Source organism: Drosophila pseudoobscura, chromosome 3 (assembly GCF_009870125.1).
Source record: "Drosophila pseudoobscura strain MV-25-SWS-2005 chromosome 3, UCI_Dpse_MV25, whole genome shotgun sequence".
In the NCBI taxonomy this organism is placed as follows: domain Eukaryota; kingdom Metazoa; phylum Arthropoda; class Insecta; order Diptera; family Drosophilidae; genus Drosophila; species Drosophila pseudoobscura.
Genome location: NC_046680.1, coordinates 10,636,914 through 10,660,955, shown reverse-complemented (window position 1 = coordinate 10,660,955; position 24,042 = coordinate 10,636,914). Strand labels below are relative to the sequence as shown.

General features: G+C 47.1%; 2 protein-coding genes across 18 annotated transcripts in view; both read left to right on the top strand.

The window, feature by feature from the left end:
• The window catches only part of KCNQ (KCNQ potassium channel), a 33,611-nt gene that overhangs the window by 1,147 nt on the left and 8,422 nt on the right, over positions 1-24,042 (top strand). For 5 of the 17 annotated variants that reach the window (XM_033378067.1, XM_033378066.1, XM_033378079.1 and 2 more), the window contains exon 1: positions 23,814-23,969. The exons of 1 other annotated variant lie outside the window; for it this stretch is intronic. In XM_033378067.1, coding sequence (XP_033233958.1) covers positions 23,917-23,969 — 53 coding nt within the window. In that variant the 5' untranslated portion in view covers positions 23,814-23,916. Of the gene's footprint in view, positions 1-23,812; positions 23,970-24,042 lie in introns of those variants that run through there. 11 more of the 17 variants (XM_033378075.1, XM_033378072.1, XM_033378071.1 and 8 more) reach the window with 5 other exon arrangements.
• mlt (tubulin folding cofactor E like protein mlt) lies at positions 19,921-22,454 on the top strand. The gene is made up of 2 exons (XM_001360761.4): positions 19,921-20,521; positions 20,582-22,454. The coding sequence occupies exon 2, from the start codon at positions 20,866-20,868 to the stop codon at positions 22,264-22,266; it is 1,401 nt and encodes a 466-aa protein (XP_001360798.2). The 5' UTR covers positions 19,921-20,521; positions 20,582-20,865; the 3' UTR covers positions 22,267-22,454.

The window sequence follows — 24,042 nt, the reverse complement described above, 5'->3', positions numbered from 1 at the left end:
CTCTAGAGCCAGAAATAAACGAGGTTTTTTTCGGAAACACGAAAGAATCATTAAATTCCCCAAAGAATCTGCCAAGTAAGCAGCAAACAAATGAGCAACAACAACAGCCACCATGGTCTATAGAGATATGTATAAAGACATATACGAGATATGATAAAACCATACAGAATGAGACCAGAAGAAACGCTTCAGGTTGGTCGAAGCCGGGCATACCCTGTGGAGTCAGAGAGCTGGGTTCTAAGTTGGGAGTTCTTGGGAATTTGGAGATTATAAAAGCAGTTGAACTGGTTTACACATAAGTACTTGTTCCACATCGTTTTAATTGATACAAATTAACATTATGCATATAATGAGGACTTAGCATGGTGAAACTTGTTTTTTAATATCAAATGAAACAAGCTATTTCTTGGGACAGAGAAAAAATGCATACCCTTGACTATGAGGCATATTTGTCCCCCAAAAACTTGTCTGAAAACGACGTTCCATATATGTACATGTGTATGAGAGCTGGGTTTTAATTTAGGAGAGTGATCAGAAATCGATGTGGCACATTTAAATGACTGACAGAACGATAAGACCCTCGTTGAGGGGTATCGAAACGTGTTGGATTCTTTATTAGAAATGTATTTTCATGCCCCGAACGTGCTGGGGATTGCCTGGAAAACTGAAACAAATGCGAAACATGGCCTACTGCCCCACGTGGCCCTTGCGGTTGTCACACCAATTTACTTCGGTCCATTGCAAACTACAGGGCGACGATGTGGCAATTACAACTGAGCCCCAAACTGAAACGGAGACAGGCACAGAAATTTAAAGCGGGAGAAACACTGGCGAAGGGATGGGACACAGCATGGGAAATGGCTTTGTACGTGCCCGAAATTATATCGCCTGTCTGACATCCAATCCAAGTAGGGGACATCGACACCGGTGGGCACGGGGAGGTAAGGGCTAGGGGCTGCATTTCTATTTGGTAAATCAATTACCCACCCACCGAAAACGCTTTGCCACACGTCTGCACTCGTCAATCACCAGCCATGCACACAAATAAGGACACTGCTCCAATGAAAGTACGAGTAACGAATGCATCCCAAATTACATTTTCATGCAGTCCAATCTCTGCACAATTGAGTCCCGGCTAATCCCAGAGAAAATGCAGCCCGACCAGATCTGACCCGTTCTGAGCGGCAGCCCAGTTAGCCATGTCAGCATTGTGAGCTCTTTTGGAAATTTCACAACTTGACAAATGTCGGGTATGATGGAGACAAGTGGCCCCGAGCTGCCAGATGGCCTCACTCCTTTGGTACCCATGCATCGATAGAATGGGGCAATATCAGACTGTAGCAGTAACAGCTGTGGAGTCACTCCATCGATCCCTCAGCTTTTCGGCGGCTCTCTCTCTCTCATTTGAGTACGGGGTATGGAAAAGTCCGTTCTGGATCACCCTCTCAATGTTGAAGGCATTCATTCCACAGCCGTTTACGACCGCAGCAAATCGAACATAAACTTGTAAACTTGTCATGGAAATGGCCCGAAACTGTTTTCATTGTTCTACGTAGCGAATTATAAAGATATATAGAAGGTGATGCCAGGTATGATTTGATTTATAAAGTACTGGGGGTTTCAGGGAATCGCACATCCTTAGTTGAGACATATTCCATAGTTTTTACTGGAGAATCGAGACTACTATATGGAAAAATGGGGCAAAAAAGGGGGCCATTTATGTATTATTTCACTGGCTATATTTTATGGGCCACGCATCACGGCCCTGTCGAATCCATATCTTTAAAATTATTTATTTACCGAGCGCCACCTTCATGCCACCTTTACTGTCCGCAGAAATGGTAGGAAATGCCAGGACATACCAGATATATGTCGACTATTACTAGTTCTAGTACTAGTAATACAGCTGTGAGCAATGTCCTATTAGTCCTTATTTTCTTCATGCGAAATATCTCTATGCATAGCTACAAAATTTCAAAAAAAAATCACAATATTTTTACATATAAATAGATACATATGTATGTATATGCAGACTAGACATTCCATCTTTTCCCAGTTGATTGCTTGAAATGGGAAACTGGAAGCTGAATTTTAATGAAAATATCATTAAGGATACATTTCAGCCATGATTGCTGGAGAGGAGTACCTGGTAGAGGCTGGTGGTAGGGGCTGTCGTTGACATGGCAACTATTTATCATCATTTGTTACCTTCGGCCTGAATTAATTCACTTTGTGCATTTCCCTGCTGCACGCCTGCTGCGAGTGAAAAAAAGAGGAAAACTTGTGCCGCTGTTGGAAAACTTTGTGCCAGCACGAGTTCGGAGAGTGAAAAGGGAGGGAAATGCAAAAACTTTGGACCGGAACGTTACAATCTCCTCTTGGTGTTTGACCACGGCCTCGGACAGTGCCCGCCCAATGGGGCATTAATTAATTTGTAAGCCGTTGGCTGTCAATTTTGAAATGAGTATTTGCATAAGTTTGACATTAATAAACCACGAACAGCTCTTCATCCGCATCCTCATTCTCATTCTCGTCGGGAAGGACACAAATTGAGTGTGAAATGCTACGCATCATTTAACAGCGGAGCAGGCTGGGAGCAGGCGGAGAGCAGGCGGGGAGCAGGCTGAGGGCAGGCGGGGAGCAGGCTGGGTGGGCCGAAGTTCTTTAAGGTGATGTTCGCTGGAACTACAGCATTTTGGCCACTCGCATCCATAAAGCATTTAACTTGACTGTCAATTACCCAGAAATAAATTATGAACACGCCCCCACATCTGCGACGCAGAAGAAGGCACGGACGAAGCCGAAGACGGTGCGGCGGAAGCGGAAATGGAACCAGGGCGAAATAGACATGTTCCTCCCCCTCCCCTCTGAGTGTGTGTGTGTGTGTGTGGGCGAGTGTGCAGAAAGCTCGGAATTATGCTGTACGACGAGTATATGTACATAATTTTCGCCATGAGAAGCGCTTAAGCTAGGCAGAGGCTCCTCCTTCTTCCTCCTTCCTCCTTCCTGCCCAGCAAAAGAGTTTCTTTCTCACTTAATTCTTGTTCTAGACAAATATTTACATATACTCGTACGATATGTCGTGCGTCAGTCAGTCGAGCTAACAAAAGGATGGCGTCAGCGCAGGAATTCATCTCGAGATGTGGCAACTTGAAATTATTTGTGCAAATTTTCTGTTGGGGCAGGCATCAAAAAATTAAAAACATTCTCCAGGTTCTACGAGGGTTGAACATTACGCACTGACATCCATCTGCAAAAAGCCCTCAAAGGATTACCGAAACGAAACGAATGAGCTTGAAAGCAACATGCAAATATTTTCTACAACAAAATTGTGGAATTTTTCGTTTATTTGTTCTGTTTTTAGTTGCAGAATATTTTGTGAGATTTTGAGAGTAGGGATATGGGAATTTAAGGGTTTTTTTGGTTACTGAAACACCGATTGTTCACAGCTAATCGACTCTGGGGAATTGCATTCAGTTAATTTTTGTATTTTTTTACACATAAATATTAATATTATCAAACAAAACCCTTTTTCCATTCGATTTTAAATCGTAAATAAATTACAAAATGCAGTCTTGAATGGAATGAGACTTGTTTTGCGGGTTCGTCATTCAATCAAATTATATTTAATATATTCATGGGTGAGTGTGTGTGTGTGATCCTCCCACACATACATACATATGTAAATAGCTGCACAGCTGTGTGCGAGTGTGCAAATAAAAGCGTTAAACTTAAAAAAAAACGAACGAAAGTGAAAAGCCAGTAACGCCCATACCATCTGCCACTCGTCCTACTCCTGCCACACCGCCGCCCGCTGTTTTTGCCCCCTCCCGCTGCCCCTGTTGCTCCTGCTGCTCCGCCTCCTGCATGTCGTTGTCGTCATCTTGGTCTTATTGCCACAACTTTTGCCAGCATTTTGTAAATGAATAGAAACACGGACACACACATCCACACGGGCTCTCTCTCCCACCCAACAACGCTCTACATTTGTTTACACTTTTTCCCTCTTTTTCGCTTCTCCTTTGCACATTTGCACACACACAGAGCACACTCGCAGGCACAGACACAGAGACACATGTTTATTTGTTATTGTTAACCTTACCTCAAACACATTTTTATGACATTCAATGGCAACGGCAGGCAGTGCTGGAGACCAAAACTCCATCGACACCGCGCCATCCCTGGCCTGGCAGATAGGGGCCGCTGTACACGGCGTATACGTAATTATGTCGATGACGTCACTAGTCAGCAGCGACCGCAACGCGGCGACGGAGACGGAAAAAGAGCCAGAAAATACTATCAAAATTCCAAGTTAATTTCCATCTTAATTTCGCTAGAACTTCACTGGAAACTTCAAAGCCATTTTCCTTGATGAATGGAAACTTTTTACGTCACTGGTTTTTGCGGCCAGGCCGGAAACCCTTCTGCCGAGGGATGTGATGTGGGAAGGACTCTGGCACACTCTCATTACCGTACCCGTGCCCCATTTCTTGTGGGTTACAGCTGTATTTTCATCACAACTTTCCCAGAATTTTTGGCATACATTTTTAAAAAACTTGCTCCCAACTTTGGTATTACTTTTCCACAAAGAGGGTATCCCTTTCGTGCTTGTGGGGGGTGCGGGGAGGGGACTGCCAGAGGGACTGGGACTGGGACTGGGACAAGTCAAATTTATGTTCAATTGTAATCAGATTGATGCCCCAGATAGAGAGCGGCGGGGGAGCCATTTCTGTAATTGATTCAATATTGCGTGTGCTGAGCGCCAGCGGAAATCGCTTCTAATTGGGAGTGGAGGGGGTACACTCCTGGGTTTTCCTCCGCCAGCCTTTAAGAAAGCTCATGGGAAATTCCCATGCACGAAATCTGCATAACAATTTGTTAAATGTTGACGTGTTATAGTTGTCGTTGCTACTCGTATTGTAATTATTGCTGCTGTTGCTGTTGCTTCTGCCATGAGTCGTGACACATTTTTGTTTTCTATTATTATTTAGCTTCTGCTACTGCTGTTTGTTGCTCTTTTGTCCGGGAAGTCCCCGACTCGAGCCCTGCGATAAGGCACGTCTGGAATTGGGTCGTGTTTTGCTCGAATGTCCCATGAAGCAACTGTCGGCACAGTCCGGCTCTTGCTCCCGCTCCTCCTCCTCCTCCTTCTCCGACTCCTACTCCGGCTCGCACTTTTATTAGGCCATGGCATGAAGGGCCTCTGACTCGGGTCTGCTCCACTTTCGCTGCCACCAGCCCCAATATGATGGAACAAACAATAAAATGTGACATTTCGCTGCCAAAATTATTTGCTTTCTGCTCTGGGTCGCGGACAATTGCTTTAAGGGAACAGGGCCACAGGACAGGGCGCCTGCACGGGTAGGTAGTTCCAGTCCGGGTTCGAGGACAACCAGGCCGTACAGAACTGTGTCAGGCGAAAGGGTTAAGGGCTCCCTCTTTATGCCTTTTCGGGGGTGGTGCGAAAAGTTCGAAACGCACATAAAAAACTGGCTCTATAAAGCCCCATAAACAGTATTTATTCCTAGCTGTTGCCGCTCTCAACCAGCTGGATGGGATCTGTTCCACAAGCTGTTCTTCCATTGATTCAATATTCCATTCGATACACACAATATATGTATGCCTCATTAGCTAATGGGACACACAGCTGACTGTCTGATGAAAAACGAATGAATTTTTAATCTTAACTTCCTCCGCCCGAAACGAAATTGAAAGACTTTCCCAAAATCGAAATGCAACACTTCGTTGTGTGGCCATTCTGAACTTGAGAGAAGTGTAATTAAATAGCCAAAAAGAAAAGAGAAAAACAGCACTTGAAATGGAGACCCAAATATTGGAAACTCAAAGAGTTGCAGCCCTCGACACGAAAGCCATTTCTGTGCCACCTTTGTTGTGGAGCCAAATAATATATGAGGCATGGGGCACAGAACAAAGGCCGGGGCGGGGACGGGCACGGGACGGAGCTATAACTTTTGCAACATTTCAGGAGCTGCTGTAATAAATGCAGCATTGAAAATTGCACTTGAGCTTCACGTATCGAAAAGCCAAAAACATAAAAACGGCTGACCCCTGCACTGGATCGAATAGAGTGGAGTGGAGTGGAGTGCAGTGGAGTGGAGCCAGGGGTAGATGTAACTTTCCCTGACCTGGCTGCATGCAACTTTTAGCCGGCTGCCGTGAGATTCGGATCACGGATGGCACGTAACAGAGTTTCGAATGGGAGACGGTGGAAAGTGAATGGTGGCTCTGACTCCTGCCCAAATTGGCTTAAGGATAACAAATGGCTTCAGCATATCATTTTTCTACCAGAGCAAGCTACCACAGGGGAGGCCCCGCATCGCGGATATGTTTATGTTTGTTACTATAAATTCAATAGGCTTGTATGTACGTACTTTGGAGTGTTCTTCAGGCAAACAATTGGCCACGAACGTGCCACGACTCCACGGGCGTCGCTCTCCCTGGAGACACGACCGCACTCTACTCCAGCACCATCCTCAGACTTCAGGGCCTGCACTACTCACCCAAGCTGCTCTGACCCTCTGACTCGTCCCATCTTACTCTTTGTGCTGGGAGAGATTGCTGGGTTCTTTTGTGCCCTTTGTCCACGTGACTGTGGGGTCCTTAAAGACTCTTTGCAGGAAAAACTAGAGCAATCTATGTATCAGGCGAGCCGGTTGCGAGTCGGCGAATCGGACTATCTACGAATGTATTTCTGATGAGGTCTATAGCCCACACCCAGCTGGGAATGGCCACAATTGGGGAATACTGTAGAACGTTTCATTCCTATATTGCCGATCAATCACCGACAAGTCAAATGTCGAGAGAGCATTTCCGCTTCGTTGGCTCGCCCGTAATCAAGTCGCATTCCTGTACTTGATGTTTTTTTACGCTTTCCTGCTTACGCTTCTGTCATCCCCCCCTCCTCGCCACACCATGGCCCCCCCTCATTCTCGGGCAGGTCGAGCCCTATCTGCAGCATTTCGTTAGCTTCAAACGAGCATTTCGGGCCCGCCAGCAAAAAGCTGCTTCATAAATTGCATGTTGGCTTTTGTGTTGGCATGTCGCCCCCGCCCACTCCCCCCAGCCACCAGGCCACCCTGCCAGCGCCAGTGCCACCCCCCACCCTAAGTGGATATGTGCTGGTGTGTACTCCATTTGGTTTTTTAATAGACCCAGCTCGCATTTAAACTGTTATGCTTGGCCTGGTCCGCCCTGCTCTGCGCCCCTGCTCTGCTCTGTCCTGGGCATAAAGGACCCTTTCCCTGACTTTATCGTTTAGGCAAAATCAGTGTCGAGCTTTGGCACAAATTCCACTGGATATCTGTGTGTTGTGTGTGTTCGTGTTCGTGTGGGAGATGGGAGATGGGGATCGATTGTTCAGGTTGCTAAAAACCTTTCCTAACTTTAGTAGAATTTTACATTTTGTGGCTCCCTTCTGCAGGAGCCCTCTGACCACCATCAATTTCAGCCAATTCCCCAGTCGCCGCGTGGGCGTTCTCGTGTTGGGGGTACGCCCCCGCTCCACCTTTCGCACCTAATCGCAGCCTGTAAGGAAAGTAATTAAAGAATTATTAGCCCCCAATTATTAGCGAAACTTAAATTTGGTTGTTGCTCGTTTTCGGCGGATTCCCATGCCAAGTGGCGTGGGCTGGGAGCTCGATTACGCCGGTGTGCTAAGTGATTTATATTAGCGAATAGAGAGAGCGAAAAATAAACATGCTGCAGATAAAGGCATTCGATTGTTGCTGTTCGCCGTGGAGGAGATGGGCGGCACTGATAGTGTCTGTATAGCGTCTATATCCATTACCGTCCATTACCGATTGACAAATGACGTGCAGATACGCCGGAGCACTGCTGAAGCATTCGAAAATAATTTATTGCCATTCGAAGATATCTGTCGTTTGCGTACGGGCCATAAAACGATAGTTTTGCGATGATAAGAAAGCTCGAATTAAAGCGAAAGTGCCATTGGTTCGGGAGAGTGGGGCATGGGCGGCGGGCAAGCCATTACCGGGGTCATGGGCACAGCGGAAAGTGCAGTTAACAGAAGTATTTACGGGTTATAGAGGCAGTGCCTTGGCTCTTCAGAGAACAAGCACCAGAAGTGCATGGGGAGACCCATGTTCGTTGTCGAAATGGCTTTGGGTCGGTCAGCAGCGGGGCAGCAGGGAGCAAAATGGTACAGTTTCATCTATGCTTTTAGCGTCATTCAACCACATTTATAATTGACCAACAATTAGCCAAACCCCAGACAAACAACCAACCGAATAAAATGCCAGACAAACAAATAAAAACTCAATTAGGACTCGCAAAAAAATGCCTGAACATACGAAAGTGGGGAGTGGGTGGGGAGTGGGTGGGGTCTGGGGAGGTGCAGCCTGCATTCGACATTTGTAGTTTCATTAACTGCTCATTAATTAAAAAGCCGCAGCTCCGTGGCGGCGTGTGCTCTCGAGTGTTAGTCGCTTGTAATTAAAATAAATATATCCAGGAAATTAAAAACTTTGCCTCGTCGGCAGTGTCGCGGCCATTGTTGTGGCAATGGCACATGACGTATACGCAATGCGGTCACAGTTATTATTGGGTTGCAAGTGCCTCTGTGCCTCTGTGCCTCTGTGTCTCTGTGTGTCTAGGGTTACCGCAGTGAAGTGGAGGCAAGGAGGCAAAACACGCTTTCGAGTGTTTATTAGGAACTGTTTTCATGTCATTGTGTGTCAGTTATTAGTGCAGTTCGCAGTTCGCAGTTCGCTGTTCGTCCTTTGGTTGCTTTTATTGTCGCTGCCGCGTAGGTTGTTAGCTGCTATTGCGGCTGTTATGTCAAGTGTGACCCCCTGGCCACCCGGCCGCCCTGCCACCTTCCAAGTGCGGCATTGTTAGCCGCACTTGCCACCAGTGTCGCTTCAGCCTTCACTCGTCAACGCCAAAACCCAAAAATAGTTCAAAGGGGAAACCTCCACGAGTACCAGGGCCCGCGGCAGCATTCGGCTTGGTTTCATTAATTTACATATTTAGCCAGCACTCGACCTCGCTCCTCCACCCATACCCATACCCTTCCGCCCCCTTTCCCACCACTCTATTGGCGAACTGCACTCTCGGCTCATCAGAATGCACCTTCGCAGAGCTCTGCTCCTGACTCCGTTTGCTCTACTTGGCCATTAGATACACAGACAACACACAAACACTGAGAAGGAGTACTACTATATGCAGATACCGGATAATGCGGCGAAGATTGCTTCTGCACTGCGTCGGCATCGGGCTTATGCAAATGCCGGGACTCAGTCCATCTATCATATCCATAGGTCAGCAGATTATGCCCGGTCCCCCCGCCCCTTAAACAGCATTTGCATACGGCAAACGTAGTTGTATGAATTATAGTGCTCAACGAGCCATCATCACCCATCGGGAGTATATCCGAGAGAGTCTGTTCGACGAGTAGTCGTGGAGTGGAAAACAGGGAAAGCTTTTGGTGGATCCCTATACCGAATGATATTATTTTGAATACAAAATAAAGGCATTAAATCTGCTTAAATCCGTGTGCACAATATTCCAGTAATTGGCTTGAACTAAGACCTGCCTTTCGCCTCATTTTGTACATCAGAACCGACTGGAAAGTCCCCACTATAAAGATATTGGGCTGTGTTTTCTGTGGCACTTGTGAGAACTCTTCGCTGAGAAGCCTGAATGTGAAATCAGCTCAAGATGGTGGATGCACGCCGCCGATTGGAGGCAGTGCGGAAACAATTGTTGCCAATGAATACCTTACTTTTCCGCTCCATGCCATGGCTTCCCCTCCCTTTCCTTGCCCCTCCTTCCTTTCTTCGTGTCTGCCCGAAATCAATTATTCTCGACTCTTTGAAATTAAATTAATTATAAATTGAGTATAACGAGGCGAGCCAAAGCCGCTTAAAGTTCTCTGGAAGGAGGCTGGAGGAGCGGAAATGCAAATTTACTCAGTCGATGGCTGAATTCCTGATTACTTGACTTGCATTTTAAATATTTGGGCCCAAAGATTACGGCTAAAAGTTGGAGGGACAACTTCCAAGTTCTAGGGGGGGGAATGCATTTCCCCCGCACGACTGGTTAAATCAGCTTAGAACGAGTTCCCAGCATCCAGCAAACAGCAAACAGCAGTTCCAGGAAGCACACAGGCTCGAGAGAAGCTAGACCGACCCTAATCGGATTACAGTTGGGCAAGTTGAGGTAAACCAAATGATTACTGAGAACTAGCCGGAAAAACAGCCGGTGAAAACTCATGTCTGCCACATGTGAAAATTTCGTCAACAGGATATGGCTGCCTGTCTCTCCTGTCAGAGGGCGGATTCGGGCATCGAATAGCGAACATTCGGCATCATTTGTGGCATCAGTTAATTTTGCAGTCTGTCAGAAAGCATTCCCCAAAATCAAGCTCAATTGGCAACATTACCGCGGGGAGATGGCAGAGTCCCAGTGGTGGCAGGAGCGCAGCAGTTGCAGCTGCAGATGAAACAGCAGACAGCAGCCAGCAGCGAGCAGCCAAATAAACAAGGCATATGACGCTGGATTACATTTCACATTTCATTTCACTCACAGCAGACAGAGACAGCTGCTGCACAGAGAGAGAGGGAGGAAGAGAGGGAGAGCTGGCCACTGCCGTGGCATCATAAAAGCCAAGCTGGCAGCGGCAGTCAGGTGGAGGCGCACTGACTGCGGCAACTGTTAAATTTTTCAAGTGCGGCCAGGAAGCCCTCTTGGGCCCAGCGAAATTGGACGTGAAAATGAGTGGCATGGCGGGGAGGCGTGCCACGGAAGAGCACTGCAACGGCGGAACGTGGCAGTAATGCAGCAGCAAGTGGCACAAGTAGCAGCTTGCACAGTTTTGTGGCAGCCTGGAACGAGCTGCAGCCACCACGAACTGGCAATGCCCTCAGAGAATCTTACAAATGTAGGGAACATTTGTTTGAATGATTGATGGGCCCGAGATGGGAAGGCCACCAAAAGGATACCTCGATAGCTGCACAAAAAAGTGAAAATTTTATCGATAAAATCACTCTATTGGAGGTACATGCCGTAGAGCCTCAAGTCGGGCAGAGTGCCCCATAGGGCCGTTATGCGGGCCACTGTAAGTAGTCCGTCCGTCCGCCACAAGTGTCAAAGCGTCGCGTCGGCAGCCGTGCCGCAGCCGTAGCATACTTCTAGAGCGGTCAGCCTTTGTTCGTGTCTGTGTGTGTGTCTGGGGCTGGGGCTGAGTGTGTGTGTGCGGGGGGTGTGGGGTGGGGCCTAGTCCGAGTGGGGAAGATGGAATTGTTTCGTTTTCGTTTCGAAATGAAAGAAAATGCTGTTTAATGTGCTTTTTATTATTTACATCCTGGGCCCCGGGGAGAGGGCGTTGGCAGTGGCGGTAGCGGTGGTGGTGGTGGCGCCTAACAAGGAGTGACCCACCCTAGACGGGAGCCTCCCCCCGCACAGCCGCAAACTCATCAACGTTTCTTTATTTTCTTCCTTTTTTTTCTTTATTTTTTTTCACTTTTTTTGTGTGGCACAGTTCCGGCTGCGAGGCGGCTTTCATCTCTATGCAAATTCTTAATGCCGCAGGCGGGCAATGTTTTTATTGTATTTAGTGGAATTATTCACGCCAAACTAGCTTCTGCGGCGAGGGGGGAGGAGAAGATCCGATGTGGGTCCGCCATCGAGAGACTTCATCGAGGGTGTTCCGGAACATGTGCACATGATTTGCTGGCAATCAATTGTAATGACAAACAGTGCAAATATTTTACACAAGTGACTCACAGAACCCCAACCCCGCAACCCCCATCGCCAGCAATATTGCACGCAGAACCAAGAAATGGCAATAAGTCGCAGCAAAATTCAATCAATATTATCGATCCCATCCATATTCAAACACATTCGCATGCACAAACATATGATATGACAATTCTACTATGTTTCCTATCATTTTTGCACCGCAGAGAAGTGTCGAGTGGTGCCAGAAACGGAAGGCTCCAATCCGAGGAGAGCTTCCCATTCGATCTATCCTTTCTGGCATCCCCTGCTATCCCATTGTTCCCATTTCTCTGTAAACTTCGTCTGGTATCGCATCGCATTCACTTTTTTCCTAGCATACTTTTGGCAGTCCCTTGCCAGCGCGGTTGGGGCATCCCCCCGCCCGTTGTCGACCAACGTACCGCTTGAGGTTGAGGTTAATTAGTCAAGCCCACTGATAGAGTGGCTTACATGACATGCATATCGCGGCTACTGCCACACGGCTTTCGCTGCAACGGATCGCATCAGCCAACAACGAAATCTTAATTGTCAATCAATTTAAGCTTATTTAACATTCATGATACTCGCTAAGAGGCAAGCGGCAAGCGGCAAATGCCAAACGGAAAAGCGCACAGACACGGACATTGTGGGGCGCCTGGTTGCATAAACGAGAACGAGAACGAGGAAGGGGCAAGAACACCTCAAGAGATGCCGACGATTTCTGGAAACTCATACGAAATGCCGCTTACGTAACCGGAATCTATATGGTGGCTCGCATCAATGCATGAATATCGAGGTATATGGCGCATATCAGACAGCGACAACGTTGCGTATGAGCAACTTTGAATAATTAACACACTTCAATGGCTGCCGTCCTTCTCTCTCTCTCTCTCTCGTGTCACTTGATGTGGAACGTAATAAAGTAAGCGGATGTGAGGATGCGAGGATGTGAGGATGTACGGATGTGGGCGAGCCCTCCATGGCATCGGAATATTTCGCTGGGAATATAAATTGCATTTTGGCCATTGTCACTTTGCCCACTTGCACTTGGCTCGGCTTCCCGGGTGGCCCTTCTCTGGAAAAATTGTCAAAAAGGGCGCCATTTTTGACCTTTAAAACGGTTTAAATTGGGCCATTTCCCCTTCACCCTGCCACTCGGAAACTATCGAGAGTTTCGTTTCCAATTGAAGGAAGCCGCCGCAAAGCCACCAGAAATTGAATTAATTGATTCTTGTAATTCAATATTTGGCCATTGATTGAAACCTAAGTGAATATATGTAGCTTCTTATGCCAGGACAGTGCGTTTCGAAAATGTATTAACTATGCGAGAAAACACAGGAGTTCAACTTTGATCGATTGAAGCAGTCCCCTGCGATTAATTATTGATCAATCGACGAGTGAAATCATTGGCCAGGAGCGTGAACTAACCACACGAAACGCACTGTACTTGCATCGATGAATTTATGTCTAGAATAATTGCTCTCTGTGTCCTGCTGTGAATGTAACGCAATTTGGCGATAATTAAAATTAAGCCTGCTGCTTCAAGTCGGGGATGTCGCAGGCGGTGGCTTATATATAAATAGGTGTCGCGGGAGGTGTTGGCCTTAATGCTTAAAGCGGCTTAAAGGACCAACCTCCCACGCCCTGCCACGGCCACTCCACGCCGCCCCCAGTGCGAAGGCCACGTCGAATGTAATTATCATTAGTTGAGACAGGGCTCTGCAATTTTTGCGTGTCCGCACGTACACGAGACTCGGGAGTCGGGACACGGAACACGGGACTCGGGACTCGCGACTGGACTCGAGAAGGAGGAGGGGCAGGACCAGCCTGACTAATCTCTGGCCAAACAAAAGCTGCCTCCTGCCTCCGTGTGATGGCCGCCTTTGCCAGCTGTTCAAACAAATTACAATAAATTCTCAACTGTTGTTGCTCCCAAAGAGACGACTGAGCCGCGGACATTTGATTGATGAAAGGCATCAACAAGTACAGCAACAGCCAGAAACCAACAGCAGCAACAATAGCATTAAGATCTTAAATTTAAATCGACAAACAAAAGCCAACAGATGGGGAATATGCAAATAATGGCCGGGCTTATGGCGCTGGGCAAATTAGCGCACTTAGAGTGATTCATTGATAACTTTTTGGCACGGCATCCGACAACGTCATTATCCAGTGTCGCCATTGCAGGTCCAATCAGTGTCAAACGCCATCAAAACGGGTCAAAAGGAGAGGCGAGGCGAGGCGAGGCGAGGCGGCTGTCTGGAACGAAGGCCAAAGGATTAGGCCACAGTAGTTAGAGAAGATGGGGCCCCTCCTCCCTGTAATGGGTGTACTCTGCAGGGTAATCAAGGTCTATGTTACCGGGGAATTAGATCTGACACATTGACTCGGGGTGTGTTGGGGAAACTCGCTTTTGCTTCCGACAGCTTGCCACATTGACTCCTTGACTCTTTGACTCCTTCACAGATCAAATGAACTGCTCGCAGTCGAGTGCCATTTTTTGATGCATAAAAATACAAACTCCCATCGATTATCAACTATTGAATCGGCACTCGGATCCTTCCTGTCGGAATTTCAATTATTTACGCAGTTCAGATGGATGGAAATAATTCTTTTGGAAATAGCATATTCTAACGAAAATAAAACAATGAAAACTGCTGGCGATGTCTGTCATAGACTGGAGAATTTATGATGAAAAATTTCAGATAAAACTGAAGCAATAAATTTGAATTTCGGTGGGATGATCCCCCAAAAACAGCTTAAAGATACCATCTGTCAGAGCTATCCTGAGTTTCTTTTATAATAGATGCTTAGATAATTAGTTTTTCTATCTCTGATTGGCTTTATCTACGGACCGTCTCAATAATTAGTCTTGAAGCTGGATTTTGGAACTCCTTTTGCTGTACATGAAATATTATATATCTCGCATCATCATTCCATGTACATTTCATGGGAACCATCTGTCGTATATCAACTCCCTGCGACTCGCTTTCAATTCAATCAAAATATAAAAGAGCAAAATAGAACTGAGCATTCCCCCAGACTCCTCGATTATCCTTGAACGAATCAGAGGGGAGGGGCTCTGCTCCTGTTGGCGTTGCCAGGTATTTTAGTTTGATTAAAAACATGGCCCAGATGAAAAACAAACAGCTCGGCAACAGAGCGAACACCGTGCACTGGGGGCAGAGTTCATGGTATGGCTGGGGGTTGGGCGGGGTGAATGGGTGGCGAGTGGGATATAATCTATGACGCTTTCGAGTCCCCGTCTGAGGCTGCCGGCAATTGATATGCAGATCTGGAGGAGAGCATGTGAACGATGGGGGGGGTGGGGGAGGCGCGCGATGTGTTGCCAACACCGACACATTGGCAACTCTGTTTCTCCTTCTGTTTCTGTCCTCCTGTGCTATGTAGGCCATGGAAAGGCCCCTTCCTTAGCACCACTCACACACATTCCAACAGCTGGCAAATAATTTCATTTCATTGAATGCTACAAGCGAGAGCCCGGTACAGAGAAACAACTGTTTCCACATCGAGGGGGGAGTGGGGGAGGTGGGGGAGAGAGACGGGACGCAGGCAGTCAACTGTCAACGATGTTCCTTGTGCCAACATTTTGTCCTAGATTTCATTATTGCCAGCAAATTAATTGCACGCCCAGCCCCAACAAAACCGATACTTACCGTAGAGGCCTTCGCAGCCGAGCACAGCAAAGCCTATCTCACCTCAATGGTGGCTATGGGGGCTATGTTATGAATAATTCTGTTTGCCATTGGCTTGACCCCACCAGGCACGACACACCACCGCCCGCCGTGGGAAGACTGGTAATATCCTGGTAATGAGCCGGGAGAACTTCTCCCTCGCAACCCCCCACCACCATCCCACAAATGATTCAGTTACATATATGTGTAGTACTACTTTCAGAACAATCAACTTGACTTTTGTATTAAGCATTCCATTGCCAGACAATATCTGCAAGCTCTTCCCGGAACCCATACGGGCACCAGCGCCCAACCGCCCCCACACAAGGCAATGAGTACGGGGACTAAGCCGAATATTATGGCCATAAAAATGTTTCTTTAAGCTTCTCCGATAACAGAACGAGACAGAGATACAGTAGCAGAGGCAGGAACAGAGACTGAGAGTAAGAGTGCAGCCAAGCAAGTGAAATCCTTTGGCAAGGCAACAGCGAAATTTCAATAAGCAAAACATCCATGGGATTATTTTATGCAGATATTCTTAGGATTCCAAAGTAAAGGGATGCTAAAGAATGGCAACAGAAGAGCTATAAATGGACTTGTGTACATACGAATATGTATTAGCAATGAGGTTGTTTGATTTCAATTTAAGACCAAACTTTATGTTCCGCCGTACTTTAAGCTTCTGTAGGTCCCCGGGTCTCCAGCTATTGAATAATTAATTCACATTTAAATTTCCCCGCTTAAGCTCCCCAATGTACGTAGCGTAACGTTTTATAGATGTGAATAAATGTTGACTGTGGACAGAAACTGTGCACAATTTGTTCTTATCACACAAGCCTCGCCACTCCGAATCGGAATCCCGTTGCCACCACCACCTCCACCGCTCGGCAGACCAGCCAAAATGCATCACGTAGATTGCTATTTTCGCTGTCAAGGCAATCTGCTGGGTCGGTGCTGGCCCACAGAGAGCCGGCAGGCAACAGGGCTGCTCGCAGAACATGACACCGCCACCGATAGCGTAACCGATGAACCCCAGATCGAGTGGGTTCGAGGGCATGGCAGTGCGCGGTTGCGCTTCTGCGTCTGTCTGGTGTTTCGTGAGGAGGCAGCTGACCGAAAAGTGCAAATGTTGCATATTAAATTAACGCTAGTTGACAGTGTCCCATGCCCCACGCCTCACCATGCCCCACGCCACACCATGCCACTCCCGGCGCGGCGTGCGAAACAGAATTAGTCGAAGCGTGAAGCTGGCAACCATAAAAGCCACAGGGTAAAAATTGAGTTAAAAACTGAAAATTCTTATCGAGCAGCGGGAAAGTCATGGGACGGGAAGGCAATAAACTGAATATTGGCTTGTCAGCGCCGTTCCAGCAACAGCAATAGCAAAAATACCCAACAGTCAACAGTCAATCATTTAAACAATTTTTTGTTCTCCTTATCGCCAAAAAAGTTTTTATTATTGTTCGATTCGCCTGTCACTCTGCGATTTCTCACAGAACTTACGAGCAAAGTTTCCCATCGGAGAAATATGTCACCGACCGACCTCTCAGACGTATTTCAAAGCCGCTAAAACGGTCTCGCAGACCTCATTTGAAATGCGGCACAGGGCGGATCATAATAACGAAATTACTCATACGCAGGGCTTCAGCCGATTCCAGGGCCCAGACACAGAGATGCTGTTAACAACGTTGGTGGTTAAGGTGCAATAATTCAAAAACTGTCTAGACTTTCACCGAGACAAAGACAAAGCAGGGAAAAGCAGGGCAAAGCAGGGAGGTACTGGTCCATCTAGCATCTCGACAGTGTGTTTATGCTCTCTGAGGTTCTGGTGTGCCATTCTGCTTAAAGTCGTTAAACGTCGCAGACACCCGAACAATTTTTAGAACTTTACGAGCAGCAGGCAAGAACAGTGGCAACAACAGTGGCAGTGCCGCCGGGCAGCTAGATTTTAGTTTTTGCATTTATTGACGCAATCGATTCGAAATTTCGATGGTATGGGATGGATTATACTGGGCCTTTGTACATGCCCCACATGTAAACAATCCACCAGCAATAAAGAAATATTTATATCGCTGCAAAACAACAACAGCCGAGAGTTCCTAATTACACGAAAACGCATCCATTCATCTTCGTGGAAATAATAAACCCAATAAAATCAAATCAACGGGCATACTATACGTATGTGTAGATCAGAAAATAATAAATTCTACATGATATATGATGTTGATCTGTGGTCCAGGAGTGAGCCGGTGTCGAGCCCTGTCAGCGGTGAAAAGTCGCTGGAAGCCCTGACCCATGACAAATGAAAATTATATTGACAAATGGCTTATTTGTTGCCCTGCTTTGTCGGTTGAAGGAGAGACGGGGAAAAACCCGACGCCCAGAACCAACAACAGCAAAAACAGCAGCAGAAATTATATATATTTTTGAAATGCTCATACGTTTGTATGTATGAAATGCCGACTAGCTTAGAAGCAAAATTCCAAACGATTTTGGTTAAATATAGAAAGAAAGTCCCCCTTCTGGGTGGAGGGGATATGCCGGGCGGCTATATCTGCACACACATGCGCTTATTTGTGTGTATGCATGTACTCTAGTGTACAAAGAGCTAATGAGCGATGTGGTTCGACGACATAATTGATGGCTTGATAGATGCTCGAATGAATCCGCATCTGTCTTGGGGACAGGTTGATTCATACTTAAGTGATTGACTTCTGGGGTTAAAAGCACCATCAATCGGATCAAATCTGGTAAAACGGGGCTCTCACGTCACAAGGATGCTAGTAGATTTTCCTCATAGAACCATGGGGAATAGGGGAGATCTTTGATTACATTTTGGCAGCTTAGAATATTATTGGCAAATAATACCACGGGAATTGTCTTCCTTCATGTCTATAATAAATACCAAAGCAGTGTTCCTATCTGGCAAATTGGAATTACCAAAGGTATTCCTTCTAAGTCTCCAAGTATTGAAGGAGGAACAACATTCTCAAACCAATAGCATTCCCCTTCAACTTGTTTTCGAGTGCAGAGCCAATAAAAAACTTTCCGAACTACATATTTCAGAGCCGTCATCCCCGAAGAGGTACTGAAGGTAAATCGGGGATTCTTCCCCTCTAAAGATACAGGAATTTCACTAGTCCATCCCCCAGCCTGAAATTTTTCGCAGGATATCAAACTGTGAGTGGGCTGAGAGAGGGGGGTGGAACAAAATGAACAACATTGTTGATAAAACTGATTGAACCCTGCTCAGGTATTCAGCAATTTGCAACAAGCTGTCAGTCCAAGATATTGCCCGTAGATTTGGGTGCACCAGTGTGGGTGTACAAATACATTTATCTATGAGCCATATTTATGGATGTGTGCACAGCGAAATATTTGCAAATTGACTTCAGCAGAGCGTAGCGGTGGCAACAACAAAACCTTCGTAGCAGTTAGGCATCAAACGGTACGCTTTGTGCAAATCAAATTTATAACGCCCCCCAACGCCAGAAAAAAAGCCCATCTACAACAATGACAATCGACGCCTGCCTGCCAGTGCTGCCATCTGTTTGGGTCGATGGAATGCACTGCACATGGCGTGAAAGCTCACGGCACCATCAACGGAGTGGCAGAGCAAGAGGCAGAGGAGCTTTCCTGGCCAAACACAATCAGCTGTGCTCTGCAAAGTGCTGCGTAATTTTATTTCTAAGAGCAAACAAACATATGAGACCCCATTCATTTCCTTCCCCTGTCAACCCCTTACACTCTAATGTACGTGTTTGCATGTGGAAACAGCATTAGTGGCGAGACAACAAAGCACAGCTGTGTGCGCGAGAGCTTTGTAAATTGGCGCGCGCGCTCTCTCTTCACTTCTCTCGCACTCGCACTCTATCTCTCTCGCTCTTCCTATGGATGGCTTATTTATTGCGCACCTTTCAAGCTGTCGGCAAAGTGAAACCCCATTGAGTGGTTACGGTAACCTCAGCGACTGATACACATGTAATCCCATATGAGAGCCAAGGACAAATAAATTTAGAAGTACTTATGAATATTTGCAGTTCGCCCCATTTGCAATTGCGACTGTCAATCAAAATCAACGGCGAGAAGTAGCGTGTAACCTGTCACTTGTACGGGGTACCTACTGTGGCATGACCATTGACTTTATAACTGGTTTTCCTCACAGCTCCACAGAGGCGAACTCACTTTCGATGGAGGGCCTCGCGCCCAATTTGACAGCTGCCAGAATATTTTGCTAGGGCCGCTGCCAAGTGCATGGGACAAGGTCATTATAAATGTGTATTTTCAATAATATTCTGCTCTGCTCTGCTCTGTATTCTATTTGTGCCCCAAAAAGCGAAAGCAGTCAAACAAATAATTTGTGTTTTCGGTTTGAAACAAATTTCGTAATTGAGCATATTTATTTTTATCGGCAAGGTCGCTGTCAGAGCATTTACATGAGAAACAGGCAGACAGCGCCGACTACGGGGCCCTAAACTGGGGCTAGGCTAAATTCACAAACAATACACAGTCGTCGGGAGAATAGTGTCCCTGTTTAAGTATTCCTGGCCTCTTCGAAATTTATATATATGTAGGTTCTTGTCTTATTAGAAACATAGTTGAATACGACGAGAACTTATTGTGCACTTTTGAGCTCGAGCAACACCAAATTCTAAATTGTTCGCGGCACCCGAGAGCAACTGCAGCCGCCCCTGTGCGCATGTCGAGCGACCTACACACAAAAGCAGCACTGAACAGGCCAGAATCGGAATACAGCACGACCACTCACACACACACAGAGACTCACGTACACACACGTCGACTGCTTGTTGGAGTTCGCGTGGTGGTTCTCTTCTCAGTGGTTGGTGGATTCATTTGAACATTTGGTGGCACTGCGAGCGGACATCGACGACACGGGACGCGACCAGAGAGGAAGCAACTACAGCTACAGCTACAGCTACAGCAACAAAAACAGAAACAAAGGTTAAGCGAAGGGAAAACGCATCTAAGGCCAGCAGCGGAGAGAGACAGACCAGACCAGACCCGACCAGACCCATTGGCCCATTGGAGACCCCTGGCTTTGTCCGTCGCGGACTGGACTGGAATTAGTAACTGTGCTTGCACGCACTTTTGGTTTCTTTGTTACGAATCTTTGGCTCCATCCACAGACCACAGAAAAAGACTCAACTAAGTGCGCAATTACAACAAACGCGAAACGTGCGCAATAATTTGTTTAAAATCAATGAAGACTGCAACTGCGCAAAAGTGGATTGCATCACACAGACAAAAGCAGTTTTGAGGCAAATATAGAAATAAATGAGAGCTGAAAATCAATAGGCGAAATCTGCAACGCTTTGGATGAGAAGAGTCTAAAGAAGCCACAGAAGCTGCCCGATTCAAGAAATTTACATAATTGCAAGTGCCTGGCAGCCAGAGCAGCAACAGCATCAAAATGCCCTCGTTGCTGGAGGCGCTGGAGCGCAAGTACTTCTCGGAGTGCGAGTTCGAGAACGCCCACGAGCCGGAGCTGCACAAGCGCGCGGACCTGCCCAACGACTTTACGGTGACCAAGTGCGGCGGGCGGATGGAGTTCTCCATCTTCATTCCGCGCCTCTCGCCCCTGACCAGCGTGCCTGCACTGCTTGTGCTGAACGACTGCGACATTGATTCGGCGGGCGACTTCGAGAGCATCCAGGAGAAGTGCCAGCGCGTGCGGGAGCTGGACCTGGCCCAGAACAAGCTCAGCGACTGGCAGGAGGTGTTCAACATCCTGAAGCACATGCCGCGCATCGAGTTCCTCAACCTTAGCAAGAACCAGTTGGGCAGTCCGCTCAGAACCCTGGCGGAGGCTCCTGTCATCAACCTGAAGAGTCTGGTGCTCAACGGCACCTACCTGGACTGGCAGTGCGTGGACGCGCTGCTCCAGAACCTGCCGGTGCTGCAGGAGCTGCACCTGAGTCTGAACAACTACACGAATGTCCTGATCGACGCCGAGGAGGCGGAGCGACGACTGCAGGAGGATGGTGAGGCCGGCCAGTGCGACTGCCCGAAGGAGAAGAGGAGAATCACCAAAGCCCATCCCGCCCTGAAGACACTGCATTTCACAGGCAATCCCATCGAGCACTGGCAGGAGATATGTCGGCTGGGGCGTCTCTTCCCCAACCTGGAGGCCCTGGTCCTGGCCGACTGTCCCATCCGGTCGCTGCAGGCCGAGGAGAGCCGGGACTGCGACTCCCACAAGTACTTCCCCAGCCTCAAGCTGCTGAATCTGAGCTCCGCTCAGCTCAATTGCTGGAGTGCCATCGACGAGCTGGCCAAATTCCAGCAGCTGCAGAACCTCCGGGTCAAGCACTGGCCGCTGTGGGAGAATCTGGAGTGCACAGAGCACGAGCGACGTCAGCTGCTGATAGCCCGGCTGCCCAACGTGGAGATGCTTAACGGCGGTGGCAAGATCGGCACGGACGAGCGCATCGATGCAGAGCGCGCCTTCGTCCGTCACTATATGGACAAGCCGGAGGCCGAGCGCCCGGCCCGGTACAAGGAGCTGCTCCAGGTGCACGGAAAGCTAGACCCCCTGGTCGATGTCAGCCTGAAGCCGGACAAACGCGTCAAGGTCATCTTCAACTATGGCGAGTTGCGCGAGAGCCGATTTGTGGACATATATCTGACGGTGAACGACCTGAAGGCCAAACTGGAGAAGTTGGTCAACCTGCCGCCCAACAAGATGCGCCTCTTCTACCTGGACCAGGACTACAAGGAGTTCGGGCCCGAGGAGATGCGCTTCCCCAACAAGAAGCTGTACAGCTACAACATCCAGTCGGGCGATGAGATCATCATCGACGCCAAGAAGTGATGGGGATGCAGCGGAACGAACGAAAGGAGGCCCGGCCTGGTGCTACAACTTGTGATCTTGTGTCATTGCGGATACACAACCATATATGAACCATTTATATTTAATGTACGTTTATTTCTATCATTATATTCTCGGTTCTCCCCCGACAAGCTACTGTAAATACAATACATTCATAGGCGGCCAAGCAAGCATTACAAGGTGCACATACACACATACATACATACATACAAATATTTTAATTACTGCCTAACCTAAGCCCATAAAAAATGCATTAAAAAATTTTACAAAAACTTCCTACCCGTCTCTGCTCTGCACTTAACAATGCCCCAAATGATGGTGTCGTCGATTGGAGAGAGGAGTACTTTTTGGGGGCCTAAGATATGACTGTGACTCAGTTCAGTGCAGAATCAAAACAAACGCACACAAAGGGTCACGACACTCTGCCCGTGTGCTTGTGTGCTTGTCTGCTCACGGTTGCGGGGGAGCTTTCAGAGCGAGTCAGAGCTTTGAAAAGCGGTTTCCAAATAAACTTGGAACTGGCTCTCTCTCCGTTGCTTCGCTTCCCACATATAGTTAGCAGAATAGTAAATGCTTTGTGCTGATTGTTTAACCATTTAGAATGAGAGTAAATCAGGCATACGATTTTGTGGGGGAACTGCTCGTATCTTTCCCATTAGGATCAATAAGATAAGCCATAAAAAGATCTGGGATCAGTATTCTTACGAGCATCCATTAGAAAAACTCGCTCAAGAGCTGTCTCAAAGGTAAAAAGAAGCACAAGTAGAAGAAACAATACTAGTTACGAGTCTCTCCAGGCTAAGATAAGATTGTTAATAGTACAAGCTTAATTTTAGAGGACTGTTTCGAGATAAAATACTGATTCCATTTCATTACTCATCATAACATATGCCTTATCATGCGTTTCGCTCAGTGCAGTTGCCAAAGTTAGCTGCTAATGTGCAGAATTTCCTAAGAATCAGATCTCAGCTGGTAAGAACTTTCCCACGATTCTTTGGTAATTTTCCCAATTGAGGTGCACACACACCCCAAACCGTTGGCCAAACTCTCCCATATTTGCCTTGTCTATGGAGGGAGTACTATGCTCGCAAAATGGGAGTACTCGTTCAATGCTAATGACGTGCGATCGTTTGGCAGCACGTTGGGCGAAGACAAAGTCGACAGATCGTGACTGGAGTGAGCCTGACCCGCCCACGAAGACACACCGAAAGAGACCCCAAAACGCTAAAATCCGCCAATTTTTATGACAGTTGCTTGATGACGAGGTGCAATATACTTCCACAAACTTACATACATACATATACAACGTACAGTGTACATACATGTAAACGTTTTGTAGGTATTTTACGGTATATATCAAAATAAAATCAAATAAAGGTCTGCGTAGATCTAGCCTGGTCATAAAATGCAAGGTGTGTGGAATAAAAACTGTTTATGTAGATAATTAATAAAATTTACACATGAGGGTTTTGGATGTCTCGATGTTAAGGAAGAGAAGGTTTTTTAACTGGGGACTCACTCAACCGTCGATCGAGTTGCGGATCGAGTGCCGTTGCGATCAGACGTGGCGGGAGTGTTTTTAGCAGCGTTTTGAGAGTGATCGAGAGTGAAGTGGTGTGGAATGAGATCAGAATGGATCCCGACAACGATATTTATGCATTCTACGACATCCGGGGGTACAAGGGGTACTTCTTGCTGATATATAATAATATATGCGACTGGTTTCAATGCCTATTGATGTTAATGGTGATCCTTTCG

Excerpts from the sequence above, each read along its gene's own strand:
- mlt (XM_001360761.4), top strand. The coding sequence starts at position 20,866 with ATGCCCTCGTTGCTGGAGGCGCTGGAGCGCAAGTACTTCTCGGAGTGC.